Source organism: Ovis canadensis, chromosome X (genome assembly GCF_042477335.2).
Source record: "Ovis canadensis isolate MfBH-ARS-UI-01 breed Bighorn chromosome X, ARS-UI_OviCan_v2, whole genome shotgun sequence".
Taxonomy (NCBI): Eukaryota; Metazoa; Chordata; class Mammalia; order Artiodactyla; family Bovidae; genus Ovis; species Ovis canadensis.
The window spans coordinates 84,486,256-84,502,527 of record NC_091727.1 but is presented as its reverse complement, the minus strand read 5'-3'; the positions used below and the strand labels follow the sequence as shown (position 1 = coordinate 84,502,527).

The 16,272-nt window shown below is 50.7% G+C and overlaps 1 protein-coding gene, 1 long non-coding RNA gene and 1 pseudogene across 29 annotated transcripts; 2 read left to right on the top strand and 1 right to left on the bottom strand.

The window, feature by feature from the left end:
* Positions 1-4,773: 4,773 nt before the first annotated feature.
* On the bottom strand, positions 4,774-14,784 carry LOC138930386 (protein EOLA1-like). Of its 28 annotated transcripts, XM_070290528.1 has the most exons (8): positions 14,657-14,725; positions 14,290-14,407; positions 13,972-14,112; positions 13,297-13,418; positions 12,223-12,310; positions 10,719-10,999; positions 9,766-10,009; positions 4,774-4,916 (listed from the first exon to the last, which is right to left on the bottom strand). In XM_070290528.1, the coding sequence occupies exons 6-8, from the start codon at positions 10,969-10,971 to the stop codon at positions 4,808-4,810; spliced, it is 606 nt and encodes a 201-aa protein (XP_070146629.1). In that variant the 5' UTR covers positions 10,972-10,999; positions 12,223-12,310; positions 13,297-13,418; positions 13,972-14,112; positions 14,290-14,407; positions 14,657-14,725; the 3' UTR covers positions 4,774-4,807. The 28 variants fall into 28 exon arrangements, with proteins under 28 accessions (XP_070146629.1, XP_070146622.1, XP_070146630.1 ...); XM_070290545.1 differs by lacking the exon at positions 4,774-4,916 and having other exon boundaries at positions 4,924-10,009; positions 14,657-14,700; XM_070290521.1 differs by having other exon boundaries at positions 13,972-14,784.
* LOC138930387 (heat shock transcription factor, X-linked member 3-like) lies at positions 6,046-7,609 on the top strand (annotated as a pseudogene).
* On the top strand, positions 14,359-15,948 carry LOC138930388 (uncharacterized). Its single transcript, XR_011446176.1, has 3 exons — positions 14,359-14,437; positions 15,612-15,666; positions 15,760-15,948. It is a non-coding gene; the product is annotated as an uncharacterized lncRNA (long non-coding RNA).
* The last annotated feature ends 324 nt before the right edge of the window (positions 15,949-16,272 follow it).

The window sequence follows — 16,272 nt, the reverse complement described above, 5'->3', positions numbered from 1 at the left end:
GTTCAGCCATGAGAGAGAGGTGCCTTTTCAACTGTCGTATTTGTTATCTAACCTCCTGCCTCCCAGATGCTTATGCGAGTGCCAACTCTTCTATGCCTCATGTTGTCTTCCTTTCTGCAGTCAGGTTCTGCTTTTCTGCTTTAATTGATTTTTATTTCTTCTAGCAAAAGCTCTCCCTGAATTAAGACCAGGCACAGCACAGGCCATTTTGAGGTTTATATTTCCATATTTCCAGCCCTAAGGGCCTCCATTTCCCAGAGCCCCAGCAGTGCAGGGAAGAGTACCACTCCCATCCCTTATCATTGGTAGAATTTGGCCTTTCCTTTTTCAGCTAGCCCTTCCTATCCCCCTTGTGCGTGATATCTGGGTAAACTGGGAAGAAAGCCTGGGTGCTCCTTCCTTTAGCACCACAGGGAGATCAGAACCATATATGCTGGTAACCACATGTGAGAACTCTCACTTTGGCCCCACTTGTCCTCCATGGTAAAATCCCTGGCCACTCTCTGTTCCTTGCTCTCAAAAGTCAGTTCACAACTGGTTGAGAGTCTTGTCCTGCTCTCTTCAGAACCCTTGATTCTGAAAGTAATGAACCATTTCTTGACTTCTTGATGTGGGTGGGATATGTGTGTGTGTGTGTGGGGGGGAGTTTCATTGGTCTCCACATCCAAACCAAATTTTAGGTGGTCTTTCATTGTCTTTACACTGGTGAAAGTTATGTGCAAGTCTATGGAACTGCACACCACTCACACCCCTTCCCTGCCCCCACCCCCGCCCCAACACACACACACACAACCAAGAGAGTCAATTACAAACAATATCACTGGAGACATGACAGAGATTAGAACCACTTTTGAAGATTTAGGGGTGGTGGTCTCCATCATATCTACATTTGCATTGGTAGTCTGTTGACTGCAGAAATTGGTTGAATTCTATAGAATGACTGTATACTCCAGGCTTCACCAAGTAGTAATTCCAGTTGTGGATGCTGTGTGCTGGATGTGGTATAATTGCTCAAGCAGACTAATAGGCCCTTAGGTCCATGTTATGTGGCCATTGATTTGATGAGTACATTCCTTTCTATTCCAATCAATCAGAGAAAGAGGATGAGAAGTAGTTCACAATCATATGGACAGACATCTCTATTTAAAGTTTATTCCACTGCTATGTTAACTCTCCTGCCCTACATCATACCCGATCTCATAACATAGTACAAAGAGATGTGGATCATCTAGACAACCCATAGAACATCACTCAGATCAGTTAAACTGACATGATCATGTCGATTGAAGAAGATGAGTAGAGGGGTCTGTAAGACACGTGCTCAAGAGCATGAGAAGTAAACCCTATGAAAATCCAGGAAGCTGACAATTCAGTGAAGTTTTTAGGAGTTCAGTAATCAGAAGCATGCCAGGATGTTCCCTCCAAAGTGCAAGACAAATGATTGCATCTTGAATCCTCCACCACAAAGAAGACAGCAGGGTTATTGCTACAGTCCATATGATGATGCAGAAGGCTCACAGCTGGGGTGCAGGAGAGGAACCTGCAGCAGGTCCAGGCTACAATGGAAGCAGTTGTGTGGACCATCTTTTATGACAGTCTTTATGGTGTCAGATGTATCAGTAATGGGCAGGGATGCAGTGTCAAGTTCAAGGCCAGCCCCTGTAAGAGAATTGCAACCTAGGTCCCTGGGGTTCTGGAGGAAGGCCATGCCATCAGCATCAGAGATTATATGTCTTTCTAGAAATAGCTTCTGGTGTGCTTCTGGGCCCTGGTAGAGACACATGCTTGACTATGGGACACCAAATGTTTTGGCTTTTCTCCTACCTTTGCCATGAAAGAGGAGGAGAGGTACTCTCTACCCTCAGGTGAAATGTGTCAGTTCAGGTCCTTCAGGAAGCCAAGCTGTAGCTGGAAAATGTGAAAGATGTATGTTTCACCATGCATTGCCTCAAATGTCAGAGATGCAGTCTATTAAAAAGCAGAGACATTACTTTACTGACATATGTCCATCTAGGCAAAGCCATGGTTTTTCCAGTAGTCATGTAAGGATGTGAGAGTTGGACCATAAAGAAGGCTGAGCACCAAAGAATTGATGCTTTTGAACTGTGGTGTTGGAGAAGAGTCTTGAGGGTCCCTTGGAGAGCAAGGAGATCCAACCAGTCAATTCTAAAGGAAATCAACTCTGAATATTCATTGGAAGGGCTGATGCTGAGGCTGAAGTGCCAAACCTTTGATCACCTGATGCGAAGAGCCAACTCGTTAGAAAAGACCCTGATGCTGGGAGAGAAGAGACTGAGGGCAAGAGGAAAAGGGGGAGACATAGGATGAGATGGTTGGATAGCATCACCGACTCAATGGACATGAGTTTGAGCAAACTCCAAGAGATAGTGAGGGACAGGGAAGCCTGGCATGCTGCAGTCCATGGGATCGCAAAGAATCGAACATGACTGAGTGACTGAAAAACAACAGCAATGAAACACCACAGATGCTAGAGATACAAGGGACATTGAAACTACTCATGGTTCCTGTCATCGTGGAGCTTAGAACTGCTGAAGGAATTGCAGAAATACATATGTAATCATTGTGTTAAGTGCTTAAGAAAAGCAAGTACTCCAAGATTGTATTAGAAAAGAACCTAACTTAGATAGGGACAGGAACGCCAGTTGAGGTGCTGTTGGTGAAGGGACAGGAATGCTGAGACATGAAGGATGAGTAGGACTTGGCCAGGCAAAGAGTGAGGGAGGTTGTGCTCAGGCAAAAAGAAGAGAGTATGCAATAGGCAGAAAAATGACCTCTACCCCAGCCATCCACTTCCCCTGGTCACTTCCCAGGTGTTGTCATCTCGTATAACTGCCCTCTCCCACCTCAATCATCAGTGATTCAAGTGTCCCACTCTCTGATTACAGACTCCTCACTGTGGTCATTTTCCAACCTCTTCAGAGCCTTCAGGCATTTATTTTTTCTGTCTCTGTCAGCCACCTCCTTCTTCACTTAATCTTTTTATTTAAAAGACCTCACTCAGGTATAATTAAAATGCACATTCTTAAAGAGTACAGTTTGATAAATGTTGATATCCGTATACACCCATGTAACCATCATGACAATCAATATAATAAATATGTCCATCCCCCCAAAGCTTTCTCATATCCCTTCAAAGTCCCAGACTTCCCTATAGCTCAGATGGTAAAGAATCTGCCTGAAATGCAGGAGACCCGGGTTCAATCCCTGGGTCAGGAAGATCTCCTGAAGGAAATGGAAATCCACTCCAGTATTTTTGCCTGGAGAAACCCATGGACAGAGGAGCCTGTCAGGCTACAGTCCATGGGGTCACAGAGTCGGACACGACTAAGCGACTAACACACATGTACCCTGCAACCTTGCTAAAGTCACTTATTACTTCTAGGTTTTTCTTGGTAGATTCTATGGGATTTGGGGGCTTGCCTGATAGCTCAGTTGGTAAAGAATCCACATGCAATGCAGGAGACCAAGGTTTGATTCCTGGGTCAGGAAGATCCCCTGGAGAAGGGAAAGGCTACCCACTCCAGTATTCTGGCCTGGAGAATTCCATGGACTCTATAGTCCATTGGGGATTTGTACACGACTATGTGACTTTCACTTCATGAGATTTTTATATATATAAACTGTCTTCAGGTAATAGCAGTTTGACTTCTTTTCTAATAATGAATACCTTTTATTTCTTTTTCTTACCATGAAACAAATACTATTATCTGTCTTAGAAAGGCTTTCTGCTTAGCTCATTAGCTTCTGACTACAATGTGACAGACTCAGTCCTCCATCTCTTCTTTCTCATGGCTCCACACCTTCATCTCTTCAATCAGTAAAAGAACATTGCCTATCACCTAAAATATATAGTAGACTTTTTCTCAAGTCTCTGACTCCCAGGCTTAACCTTTAAAGCCATAACACTTTTCATTCATACAGAGATAAAAAGTTACAGGACAGAAAATAGCACTTGTCTTATTGAAGGTTTACAGGAACTTCATGACCTGACCTACCCGGACACCTGCAAGAACAAGGGATTATCACATTTCCTCCAGGGTCTTCCTGGCACCAAGAGGTCTACAACAACCAGCCACACTCTCCCCTTTTACTATAAAAGAAGCTTGAATTCTAACTCAGGTAAAATGGTTCTTTTGGATACTAATGAACCATTTTCTTGATCTGCTGACTTTCTGAATAAAGTCACTATTCCTTGCTCCAACACTTTGTCTATTCATTTGGCCTGTCATGTGCTTAGCAGTATGACCTTGTTGTGCATGTGTGCATGCTGAGTAGCTTCAATCGTGTGCGACTGTTTGCGATGCTATGGCCTGTAGCCCACCAGACTTCTCTGTCCGTGGGATTCTCCAGGCAAGAATACTGGAGTGGGTTGCCATGCCCTTTTCAAGGGGATCTTCTCGACACAGTGATTGAACTCACGTCTCTTACATCTCCTGCACGGGCAGGCAGGTTCTTTACCACTTACGTCACCTGAAGCCCCATGAGCTTGGACTTGGTAACAGATCCACCACACAGGTGAGCTTTAGGTACCCTCCTCATTTATAGTTAGTCCTAGTCCACCTTCATGCCATTATCCTACATTATTCTTTTAAAAAAAATCCTTTAAATTCAGATATAATTGACATATAACATCGTGTAAGTTTAAGGGAGTTGATGGAAAGGGAGGCCTGGCATGCTGTGATTCATGGGGTCGCAAAGAGTCGGACATGACTGAGCGACTGAACTGAACTGAAGTTTAAGGTATACAATGCATTGACTTTATACATTTATTAACACATCTGTCACATCACATAATTATCTTTTTTTGTGTGTGTGGTGGGAATACATGATGTTTTAATGGGGTGTTCCTGTTGTTCTCTGTAGGAGCATTTGTCTGCCAAAAACGACCCTGAAAACTGAAAAAAAAAATCAAAAACATTTTTAATCACAATAAATGGCATTTGCTGAGCTGTGATAATGCTCAATGAACCAGGCAAGCACTATGTCACTTTTCAGAGTAATGCAAATAATTATTTCCATTATTTCCCTTGTATATACCAATAAGTAAATAGAAATCTATAAAGTTTAATTTAATTGGTTGAGAACACAGAAGTGAGGAAGCTGGAATTCCCAGTCAGGCCTTTTCAGCTCCAATGAATGTGTTTGAAACACACAGACACACATATCTATATCCATATCTGTATCTATATCTGTATCTCTGAATTGTTCAGTAAAAGCAGGTAGGCTGAAGATGCAGGGAAAAGTTACTTTTACAACTTGAGTCCAAAGGCAGTTTGGAGGCAGAATTTCTTCCTCTTTGAGGGACCTCAGTCTTTTTCTCTTAAAGCCTTCAACTGTATGGATATAGCCAACTTAGATTATGGAGAATAATCTATTTATAGTCCACTGATTTAAATGTTGATCACATGCAAAAATAACTTCACTGCAACATCTAGAGACATGTTTAACCAAGCAACTGGGCAATATAGCCTAGCCAAGTTGACACATAAAAAGTTACCATGCTCCCTAACTATATTTTCTTTTTAACAGTTCAAACAATGGGAAGAATAGAGAAGAAATAGTGTCACACTCTCACCTCTGTCCCCTTCCCTTCACAAATAACATTGTCAACCTCTCAGTGAACATCCTTTCAGAACTCTGCCTATTCCTTTAACACTCATACATATAAATATATACATATACAATATGGTTTATTTAAATGGGATCATTCTACAGGTATTGTTTGTATCTTGTTTGCCCTCTTGAATGGTAAGTCACATATATTTATCCTTTTATTTACTTGGACAAACATTTATCTAATATTTATAATATTAAGTGATACAATTGAGTAAAAAGCAAAAGTCCATATTTGACCCTTTTCCTGAACCTCACTTTCATCCTCAAAAGTAAATACTGTTATCATTTAAGGAAGCAGATCACTTAATTGGCTGCCTGTCCCAGGATCCAGATTCTAGAATCTCCAGACAGTATTTATTGGGCACCCCGACCCTGGTCTGAGAGGCCCTTCTGCCCTGAGCATTCACTGCTTGGGTAGAGAATTCTCCTGAGCTAGACTGGCTCCATGGCTAGTCAGAGTTCCCATGAGGCACAGGCAGCCCAGCTGGCCCCATCAACTGATGGGGAACCTGCAGCAGGGGACTCCTGTGATTCCTCCCCAGATCGAAACGTGGATTGAGGGGAGGTTTTGGAGAAGCAGGGTGAGCAACCCGAGAGCCAAGATCAACACCTCCAAGACAATCCGCCCCACAGGGCCTGAACCCAAAAACAGCCGAGGAAGAGAACAATGCCATCCTCAGGCTGTCCTTCCCCAGGAAGCTCTGGAAGATCGTGGAGGATGCAGCCTTCACTTCTACATGCTGGAACGATGAGGTCATCGAAGTAGATCTCTCCCAGATGGAAGTCCTCCAGCGCAGAGGCTTGGACCAGATCTTCGAGACAGACAGCATCAAGAGTTTCATCAGTGAACTGAACCTGTATGAGTTCAGTAAAATCCACCCTTCGGGTCGCTCTGCAGGGAAGATGATGATGATGGTAACGTAGAAAGCCCTTCCAGGAAGACTAGACGAGCTGAGTGCTGGATGGGTTTCATTTCCCAGGAAAAATTTTTCTCATGAGGGTGGTTAAGGAAAGAGGAGAAAGCAGGATGTGTTGTGTTCCACCATCCCTCTTAGACAGGATCCAAACAGGACCCACCCCTCTTAGACAGGGGTGACCCCAAACCTTGAGGGGCCACTTGATGTCAGAGAGGGCCAGTAACACCTCAAGTAAAGACAGCCCTGGGGGGAGCTCTAGGGAGCAACATGCTAGGGCCTCATAACCTGCCAGGAATGAAGAGACCTTGTCTCCACAGTTAGGCAAGGCTGGGATAGTGGTGGGGAGGAGGGCAGCAAGGAAGGGCTCTTCTCCCACCTGATGGTTAAAGTGATTCATTTCTTTCAGATCTATCCCAACTCCAACTTTCAGAGAGACAAGCCTCTCCTGCAGAACATCTGGAGGAAAGGCGACCCCAGAACAATTGCTCAGCCTATTGCCAGTGCAACAGCAACCATAAAGACAAAGAAGTGAACGGTGGCAACCGGACACTCTCCTTGACTCCACCAAAACCAGTACACCCGAGAGGCAGACAAGAAAGTCCACAAGGGAACACCACCTGCTCACAGAACCCCCAGCTGGTGCTCATTTGTGTTCTCTGGCCTTTGGTCTATGGGCAGTATAGTCAGGTGGGCTGGGAGAAACCATCTCCCCAGCGAGCAGGGCAGTCCCAGTGGAGAGGGCACATCCAGCAATGCCACGTCTGTGCCCCCAGCTACTTTTGGAAGGGATGGAACAGGGGAACTGCCCAAGAGCCCCTCAGAGTACCCAGATTACAATTTGGTAATGACTTTGCACAAGACCTGCTACTCCATCCTGATGGTGGCCCTTTCAGTCATGGCTCCAAATGAGGCCCCTGAGGTGGAGGAGGAGCAGGGAGAGTCCTTAGATTACACGTGTGTCCTCTGTGTGCACTTCAAGGACAAGCCCAATCCCTGAACTGCTATGTCCCTGAGTTCAGTTCAGTTGCTCAGTCGTGTCTGACTCTTTGTGATCCCATGAATCGCAGCATGTCAGGCCTCTCTGTCCATCACCAACTCCCGGAGTTCACCGAAACTCATGTGCATCAAGTCGGTGATGCCATCCAGCCATCTCATCTTCTGTCGTCCCCTTCTCCTCCTGCCCCCAATCCCTCCAAGCATCAGGGTCTTTTCCAGTGAGTCAACTCTTCGCATGAAGTGGCCAAAGTATTGGAGTTTCAGCCTCAGCATCAGTCCTTCCAATGGACACCCAGGACTGGTCTCCTTTAGGATGGAACTGGTTGGATCTTCTTGAAGCCCAAGGGACTCTCAAGTCTTCTCCAACACCACAATTCAAAAGCATCAGTTCTTTGGTGCTCAGCTTTCTTCACAGTCCAACTTTCACATCCATACATGACCACAGGAAAAACCATAGCCTTGACTAGACGGACCTTTGTTGGCAAAGTAATATCTCTGCTTTATAATATGCTCTCTAGGTTGGTCATAACTTTCCTTCCAAGCAGCAAGCATCTTTTAATTTCATGGCTGCAATCACCATCTGCAGTGATTTTGGAGCCCCCAAAAATAAAGCCTGACACTGTTTCCACTGTTTCCCCATCTATTTCCCATGAAGTGATGAAACCAGATGCCGTGATCTTAAGTTTTCTGAATGTTGAGCTTTAAGCCAACTTTTTCACTCTCCTCTTTCACTTTCATCAAGAGGCTTTTTAGTTCCTCTTCACTTTCTGCCATAAGGGTGGTGTCATCTGCATATCTGAGGTTATTGATATTTCTCCTGGCAATCTTGACTCCAGCTTGTGCTTCTTCCAGCCAAGCATTTCTCATGATGTGCTCTGCATATAAGTTAAATAAGCAGGGTGACAATACACAGCCTTGATGTACTCCTTTTCCTATCTGGAACCAGTCTGTTTTTCCATGTGCAGTTCTAACTGTTGCTTCCTGACCTACAGATAGGTTTCTCAAGAGGCAGGTCAGGTGGTCTGGTATTCCAATCTCTTTCAGAATTTCCCAGTTTATTGTGATCCACACAGTCAAAGGCTTTGGCATAGTCAATAAAGCAGAAATAGATGTTTTTCTGGAACTCTCTTGCTTTTTCGATGATCCAGCAGATGTTGGCAATTTGATCTCTGGTTCCTCTGCCTTTCCTAAAACCAGCTTGAACATCTGGAAGCTCACGGTTCACGTATTGCTGAAGCCTGGCTTGGAGAATTTTGAGCATTACTTTACTAGCGTATGAGATGAGTGCAATTGTGCGGTAGTTTGAGCATTCTTGGGCACTGCCTTTCTTACAGACACTCAAAAGTACTCTCCTGTAATCAAATAGATTTCTGGCTGTAATAAAGTAGAGCAAACTCTATGGGAGTAAATAAAGAATTGAACGAGAACTGCGAGTCTGTGTTCTTTCTGTCTATGCTATTCACACATGGCACAGGGTGGGCCAGGTAAGGCTGGAAGCCCACGCCCCAAGCAGGCTTCAGTCTGGTCTCCATGGTTCCTTTTCAACTGAAGCAGCAGCATTTCACATGCTCGGCCAAGGGTCTGACCCCCAGGATGAGCGCTGAGGTGAGCCCAGGACAGGCTGGTCCCTGGGCCTTGCCTGCCACTCAGCAGATGGCCCAGCCAGGCTCCTGACCTTGGGGGTGTCACTTTCCCTGAGTCTTGCACCCTGAAGCAGAAGGGGCTCCTCAAGGGTCCCCCAATGTTGCCACAAGTTTCTGATCAGCAGCTGAGTATCTCTAGCTCCCGATCCAGGGGCCTGTTTCTGGGCCTGTGGGCCTCTCTGTGTGCTGGATGCCTCTCCACCTGCTGACGCACAGCCCAGTCCCCAGCCTTCCCCCATCACCCCCTGGTCACTGTTCCAACATCGGGGAGTTTGGACCAGAGCAGAGAGGAAAAACACTAAGCGGTTTCCTAACAACACATTTCTCTCAACCACCCAGACACAGCAGGGCCAAAACAAGTGGCAACGCCATCTTATCTATCATAAAGGTCAAATTCCTGCAGACTCTCACTGAGTCCAGAGCAGCACTGCACGAGAGGTGTCCCGGCACCCCGACCCACACCAAATTGGCAGAACACCCCAAGATGGGGCCAATTCAGACTGAACCAGATGGGCACATCCAGGGTGCAATGGTGACTGGATAGTGTCACCATGTGCTGGTCTCTTGGTCACCTTTTGAAAGCCCAGCTTGGACAGGCCTCCTGCCCAAGGGGGATCAGGTGCTGGGGGATGTCCACCAGGAAGATGTCCTTCCCGCCCCTTCCAGGGATGGGCTGCAACAGCCAGCGGGGATTGGTGAGCACAGTCAGGTACTTCTGTCGCAGGTCGGGCAACAGGGCTTGATTCTCCAGCTCCTCCATCTCTTCAGGATCTAGGTTTTCTGGGCACAGCAAAGTGTCCCCAATGTCCACGAGACCTGTGTACAAAGACAGGACACAGAATGAGAACAAGGTCATTGAAAGTCTTGCCTGCTAGAGACTAAAATGTATCACAGCAGGGAACCAGGGTGAACTGAATCCTCTGGCTGAGCATTTCAGATGGGCTCACCTTGGCAAAGGGAATTTGGGGCAAGGGCAAGCGAGGGAAGGAGCGAAATGAAAGGGAGAGGTCTGGTGCTTCACGAACCCACCAGGCCACAGGCAGCTCTCAGTCTGCCCACTGCAGGCCACAGGGACAGAGCAGGAAGGCCCTGACAAGGAACCTGTGGATATCAGACCCTGAAGCGATTCACCAGCGGAGTTGTTGCTGTGGGGCCTTACCCTGGGGAGTCAGGGGACTTGCTCAGGCCTGGCTGCAGGCAGTGGCAGTGGGGAACCCAGGCTGGGTGCTTTCCTGCTTCTCATGGTCTCTGCTGGGCACACAAACACGTGGGGACACACACACACACACAGAGACAAGTGTCACATGCAGACCTGGACCTGCCTCTGCCTCAGAGCACAAATGGGGATTGAGGCCCAGACTGGTGGTAAGGGACCTTGGGCCACCGTTTCCCAGCCAAGGGACCCTTGCTGCTCCTCTTCAGAAACCTCAGCTCCCCCCAACCCCTCTCACCAACTGGTTCAACAGAAAACAATGCAGGGCAGCATCAGGGCCACGCAGACAGCATGGGGCAGGGTGTCACTTGCCTGCAATCACTCCGCGGCCGAATTTGTCCCCGTCCTGCAGCAAGGCCTGGATCTGGGCGGGGCTCATCCCCAGCCTCTGCTCCAGCAGCTCCCGCCAGGCTGCATCCTCCCAGTCCCGGTGAGCAATGTGGACTGCCAGGGTACAGTGCTGGTGGCCGCGTAGCACAGGCCGCCACCGCGTCTCCAGGGTCTTGACACCGTTTAAGATGAAACCTGCATAAGGCTGTCGAAAGGACAGACAGCCGAACTTCATCTCCCAGGGCTCCTAGGGCCTCACGTGGCTGCAGAAACACAGAACCACAAAGGTCAGGAGCCTGACACAGTGGCCTGCAAGTTCACAGCCATGGGCTGGACCTCAGCCCCATGTGCCCAAGCATCCTCCAAGCCTGCTGACACAGAATCCGGGGGATCAGAGAGGGCTGGCTCTTTCCATCCGTCTCCACATGGTCCACAGATAGGGAGGTGGTGACCTAGAGGACCCATCCATCACATGGAGTTTGTGGGGAGGTCAGGAAGGAGGGCAGGGCAGTGGGAGAGAGGTACATGGTGAGAGGCACATGGTGAGTTCCAAGACAGAGGGACTCGAAACCCTGGGAGCACTGAGGAGGGAGGGCAAGCCCCCTGGCTTCACAGCCCAGTGGCTGGGCTCTGGTCCTCTCCCAGCACGGACAGGCACTGTCCTGGGCTTAGCTTCCCCTACCCCCGGCCACCATCCCACCCCTTAGCTCCTGGTCCCATCCCTGCCCATGCTCTGGAGATCTCCATCTTAGCCCAGAGCTGCTGAGGGCAGATCCATGCTAACCAATCTGGCCTCGGCCCTGGGGTGCCCTGGACCTCAGACGGCCCTGCCAGGTATCTTCCTCACACCTTTCTTTGGCAGCCACATTCCTCCCAGTCCTTCCCACATCACTGCCTCCACTGTCATCAGATGCCCCAGCCCTTGCCCAGAGCCTAGAGAAAGAACGGAGAGCAGAAACTACTGGGACGGGCATGCTCCCTGTCCTCGCCAGGGCCTGGGACGGCATCATGCAGGGATCACAGAATTCAAACCCCAAATTATCTGCTATGTTACTGTCACCTTGTTTGACACCTGAGGAGGTGCTGAGGCACAGAGTCACAGTCCCTGACTGCAGGGGACCTGACTACACGTACCTCCAACCTTACTTCTTTCCTTGTACCTGGAAGTGGGTCCCTGTTCTCTGGAGGGGAGTGGAGGCAGAGGATCAGAGCCATGGGCCTGAACCTCACTATCCTCAGCACCTCCGAGGGAGCTTCTGTTTCCACATGGCTGTGAGGATGGGGACAAGGTCCTGGAAGCACCCAGCCCAGGGCATTCTGGGCCTTTCCTTCCCCTAGCATAGGAGAGCCACAATTCTCCCAGGCCCATGAGGAACCACATGATATGGTTCACAGCCTGATGGCCTGCTCTCCTCGCCCCTGGATTCACCCCTGGTAGCCATGAAGGTCATCCTTCCAACCTTGGAACACTCCAGTCTGTTCCTACCTCAGAGCCTTTGTAGGGTGTGAGGTGTCACATTGTGTCCCCTCAAATTCAGGTGCTGGAGTCTCAATCCCAAGTACCTTGGCATGACCTTACAGACAAAAGAAAGGTCTTCACAGAGCTGATCGAGGTCAAGTGAGCTCATTAGGATGGACCCTCCTCTTACAGGACGGTTGTCCCTATACAAAGGACACATTTAGAGACAGACAGGCACATAGGAGAACTGAGGTGAAGAGGAAGGCGGAGCTCTTCAAGCCCAGACATGCTCACCATGGCCAGCAATGCCTGAAGTGAGGGAGTGGATGGGACAGACTCTCTCTATAGCCCTCACAAGAGCCAATCTCAGCTGACACCTCGACCTCCACTGCTGGCCTCCTGAACCAACACGCTTTGTATTTAAGCCAGCCGGCCTGTGTGACCCTAACATGACTGCCAGCAAATGAAGCCAGAGGGTCAGCCCTGTGTGGACATCTCTCCGCAGGGGCAAGGGGGGATGGCTTCTCCACTCCCAGCACCTTGGGCACACTCTTCCACGTTTGCACATCTATTTTCATGCATTTGTTTTCACGCTTATATGGTGTCTGTTTACACCTCCCAGTGTTGGGGGTCCCACAAGTTACTGATGCTTCCCTCCTGATGGAAGGGTAGGGAAAACTCATTCTGCCAATACAGCCACTCGACATGACCACACACTCACTGACTGAAGAGTCATGCAGGAAGTGGCCCAGGGAACAGAGCACACACCCGAGGTGCTAACATACACTAGCAAATGGCCTTCCACAAAGGCTCCCCTTTGTCCACTTCACCAACCACGGGCAAGGGTGCCATGTCCTCACGCACTGGCTAGCCCCGAGCATCATCATCCTGCTGAACTTCTGTCGACGTGCTGGGTGACAAAGGGTCACCCTCTTCACTGGGTCTGGCTTGGTTACCAGGGAGCCTGGCTGTCCCCCTGGGGCATGGCCATTGCTATGTCTTCTACTGGGGTATGTGATTGGATCCCAGGCTTGCCCAGTTTCCGCCACTCAGTGTCTCAGCCAACCCAACCCCTTCCTCCTGGGCGCCTCTGAATCTCACCTGTGTGGGTGGAATCCCTGAGCAAGACGGGGCTCAAGCTTTCCCACCACTCGAAGCAAGGGTGCCTGCTTGGTGGCCAGAGGTGAAAACACTCTTCCGCCTGCTTGTCTGTGCGTCTTCACCTGCACGAGGACCAGAGGATCAGGGAGAAAACCACCAGTGAGAAGACAGCAATGTTGGACAACAAGCCACCATGCTCTCCTTGGCAGGGGCCTCAGACTACAGGGACCCAGGAGGGCCCAACTGATGAGAAACACACATGCAGGTTCCCTCAGGGTAGGTTCTGCTCATCACAGCAGCTGGCCTGTCCTCGTGTGACTGGGACAGGGACCCCCACAGTGCCTCAAGGGTCAGCACAGAAACCCATCCCCCAGGAGTGATGGTGACTTACAGCCCAGAAGACTGGAGCAACTATGAAGAGAAAATGATTCCTCCCCTCACACTGACACTCTGGAAGGATCCAGAGGCCGGCACAGTCAGTCGGCCGCCCTCCATGGACTCCTGGTTGGACCCCACCAGGAGAGGAACACGTACAAGCAGCTGAGCTCTTCAGGTCAGGGCCCGATGTGGGGAGCTCACAGGGGGCGGGGAGAGGGGGCTCGTGTAAGGTCACAGTCCAGGAGGCACGAGCAGGAGGCTGGAGGGCAGATCTGCTGGCATCGCCAGGACACATACGTGGAAGGAAAGCAGGCGGGGACTGTGGCCGTGAAGGGAACCGGAAGGTCCGGCTCGGTCCCCTGGCAGGGGCTCCTGGTCCCAGAGCCTGGAAACCCCCGCCCGGAGGTATCGTCTGCGCACGAGGTAGGTCCCACCTTCCTGCAAGTAGAGCGAGTCGCGGGCGCTTTTTTGGGATGGCCGGGCAGCGGCCACCAGGCAGGACAGTAGTCCGCCACCGGGACCGCTGTCAGGTGACGGCGCCGGTTGGCCTTAGTCCCGTCGCGCCCACAAACACTGAAGCCCTTGATTTCCAGTGTGTATGGCTTCCGTACTCACGTAAGCACGCAGTTACATAGACACGCACGTACGAACAAAGGCGCTTGCTCTCGCCTGCCCTGTCTGCTAGGAGACAGAATAGGAGCCGTCACGCGGGAGGAGCCTCGAGACCTGTGTCCTGGAGCGGGACCCGAGGGAGGGCCAGGAAGTGAGCGGTCGGGCGGAAAAGGGGAGGAGATGGGAGGAGCAGGACGAGGAGTCTGGGGCTGGGTGAAGAGGAGCTTCGGGAGAAGGAGGCGGGGCGGGGCGGGGTGGAGCGGGGCGGGATGGAGCCACCGGGCGAGCGGAGCGGGGCTTCCTGTCCCTAGTGCTTACTGTGGGCCTGGGGAACCCACGGAGGCTGGGCTTGTCCAGTTTGAGTCCGTACCATAGGCGTCCAGTAGGCGAGACTCGGCGAGAGTCAAAGTGACCGCGACCCAGTGTGCTCAGCGACTGCATCCGAGCTTCAGGGGCCAGGGAAGCGGGAAGAGGCGCAGCCTCTGGGCGGAGTTCCCCAACTCTGGGCTGAAAGCCCAGGCTGGCTCCCCTCCAAGCCACTCTGGGGCTGCTGGCCCATTGCTGAGCAACAGTCTGTCTTTATGCAGATGCGAAGGAAAATCCTCAGTTTCCTGCTGCCCCTGGGACCTGAGATGTCCCAGATAAAAGAAGCTTCGCTTTCAAAAATGTTTCCTGTCCTCTTCCTTTCGTCTGAGGGCTCAGCCCATCCAGGGCAGCCCCCTGACTCTGCTCCTGACCGCTGCCCTCCCTGCTGTGCCCCAGCCTCCCAAGTGCCTGATCAGAGTAAAGGATCCTCTTCCTGTCCCCACTACTACTAGCTGAGTTCAGGCCTCATGGCCTGGGGCCAGTGCTGTCAGCCTAGCCCCCCACTCCACCCCCGCACTCGCCTGGACCCCTGCTGTCTCTCCTGCTCCAGCCTGAGTTGCACACACTGTCGGTTCTGAGTCACATCGCACACACATTCATCCTCATCAATCCCGGGTTGAAAGCGCAGCTGAGCCCTCTCCTGTTTTAAGTCTCAACCCGTCCATGATGCCCTGGGCGTGTTCTGGTGGTCTGGGGTCTTCTTCCTCCTCACCCAGCACTCTGGGTGGCTGTGCTGGTCCTACACTCTGTGCAGAGCTCATCTGGGACCCCACACTTTCTCATGCAGTTCTGCCTCTGGACTACTGGCTCCTCTTGTTCTGACAACCTACTGTCCTCCTTCCAGGCATGACTGTAACATCCCTTTCTCCATCTGCCCGAGTGTCAGCTGCTCTCATCTTGGAGTTTTTGGGCGCCCTGCCTCTTCCTGCTGCCCACTTTTGCCCCCCTCTTCTTCCCAGGCTGTGGCTGCTGGGCATGAGTCTGGACCCCTGAGTGTCGCCAAGCCCCAGGAAGGTAAGGTCAGTGTCTACCTGGTTCCCATTAGCCAGGCACCCACATAACTGCTGCCATGGGAATGTAGAGTTGGAGCAGTGCTTTCTCTTTCAGCGTGCAGCCTGCTGTCTCCTTGCAGAAGCCTGCCAGCCATGAGTTGAGGGGCGAGGCTGCCTCCTGGATCTGAGGCCTCAGCACTGTGGGTACCCGAGCAATCACCACATCCAACTCCCTCATGCTGGCGCTCTGCTCCTCGCCCTGAGAGTGGTTACCAGCTGCCTCCAGAAACCCCAGAACCTCCTGGTAGTGGTTTCAGATCGTGAGGGAGGGTCCTGTGAATGGTGGGTGGGATCCTGCTGATTCTCCCGAATCCTGGTTTTACTAGACCTTGCCCAGTAAACTGGACTCCTATGAAGTGTGGCTGCTGATGGGGCAGCTGTGAGGCCCTGCTCCGTGGCTTTTCTCCACACCTGTCCCTTCCCTGCTGCTGGCCCCAGCTGTCCTCACGCGCCCACATGTGTGGACCGAGCCATGGGGAGTGCTGCCTCCCACCCCACCTGGGTCTCTGAGGCTTGGTGAGGGTTCCACTTTCCTCCTGCTGTGCATTTACAGGCAACACTGACATGG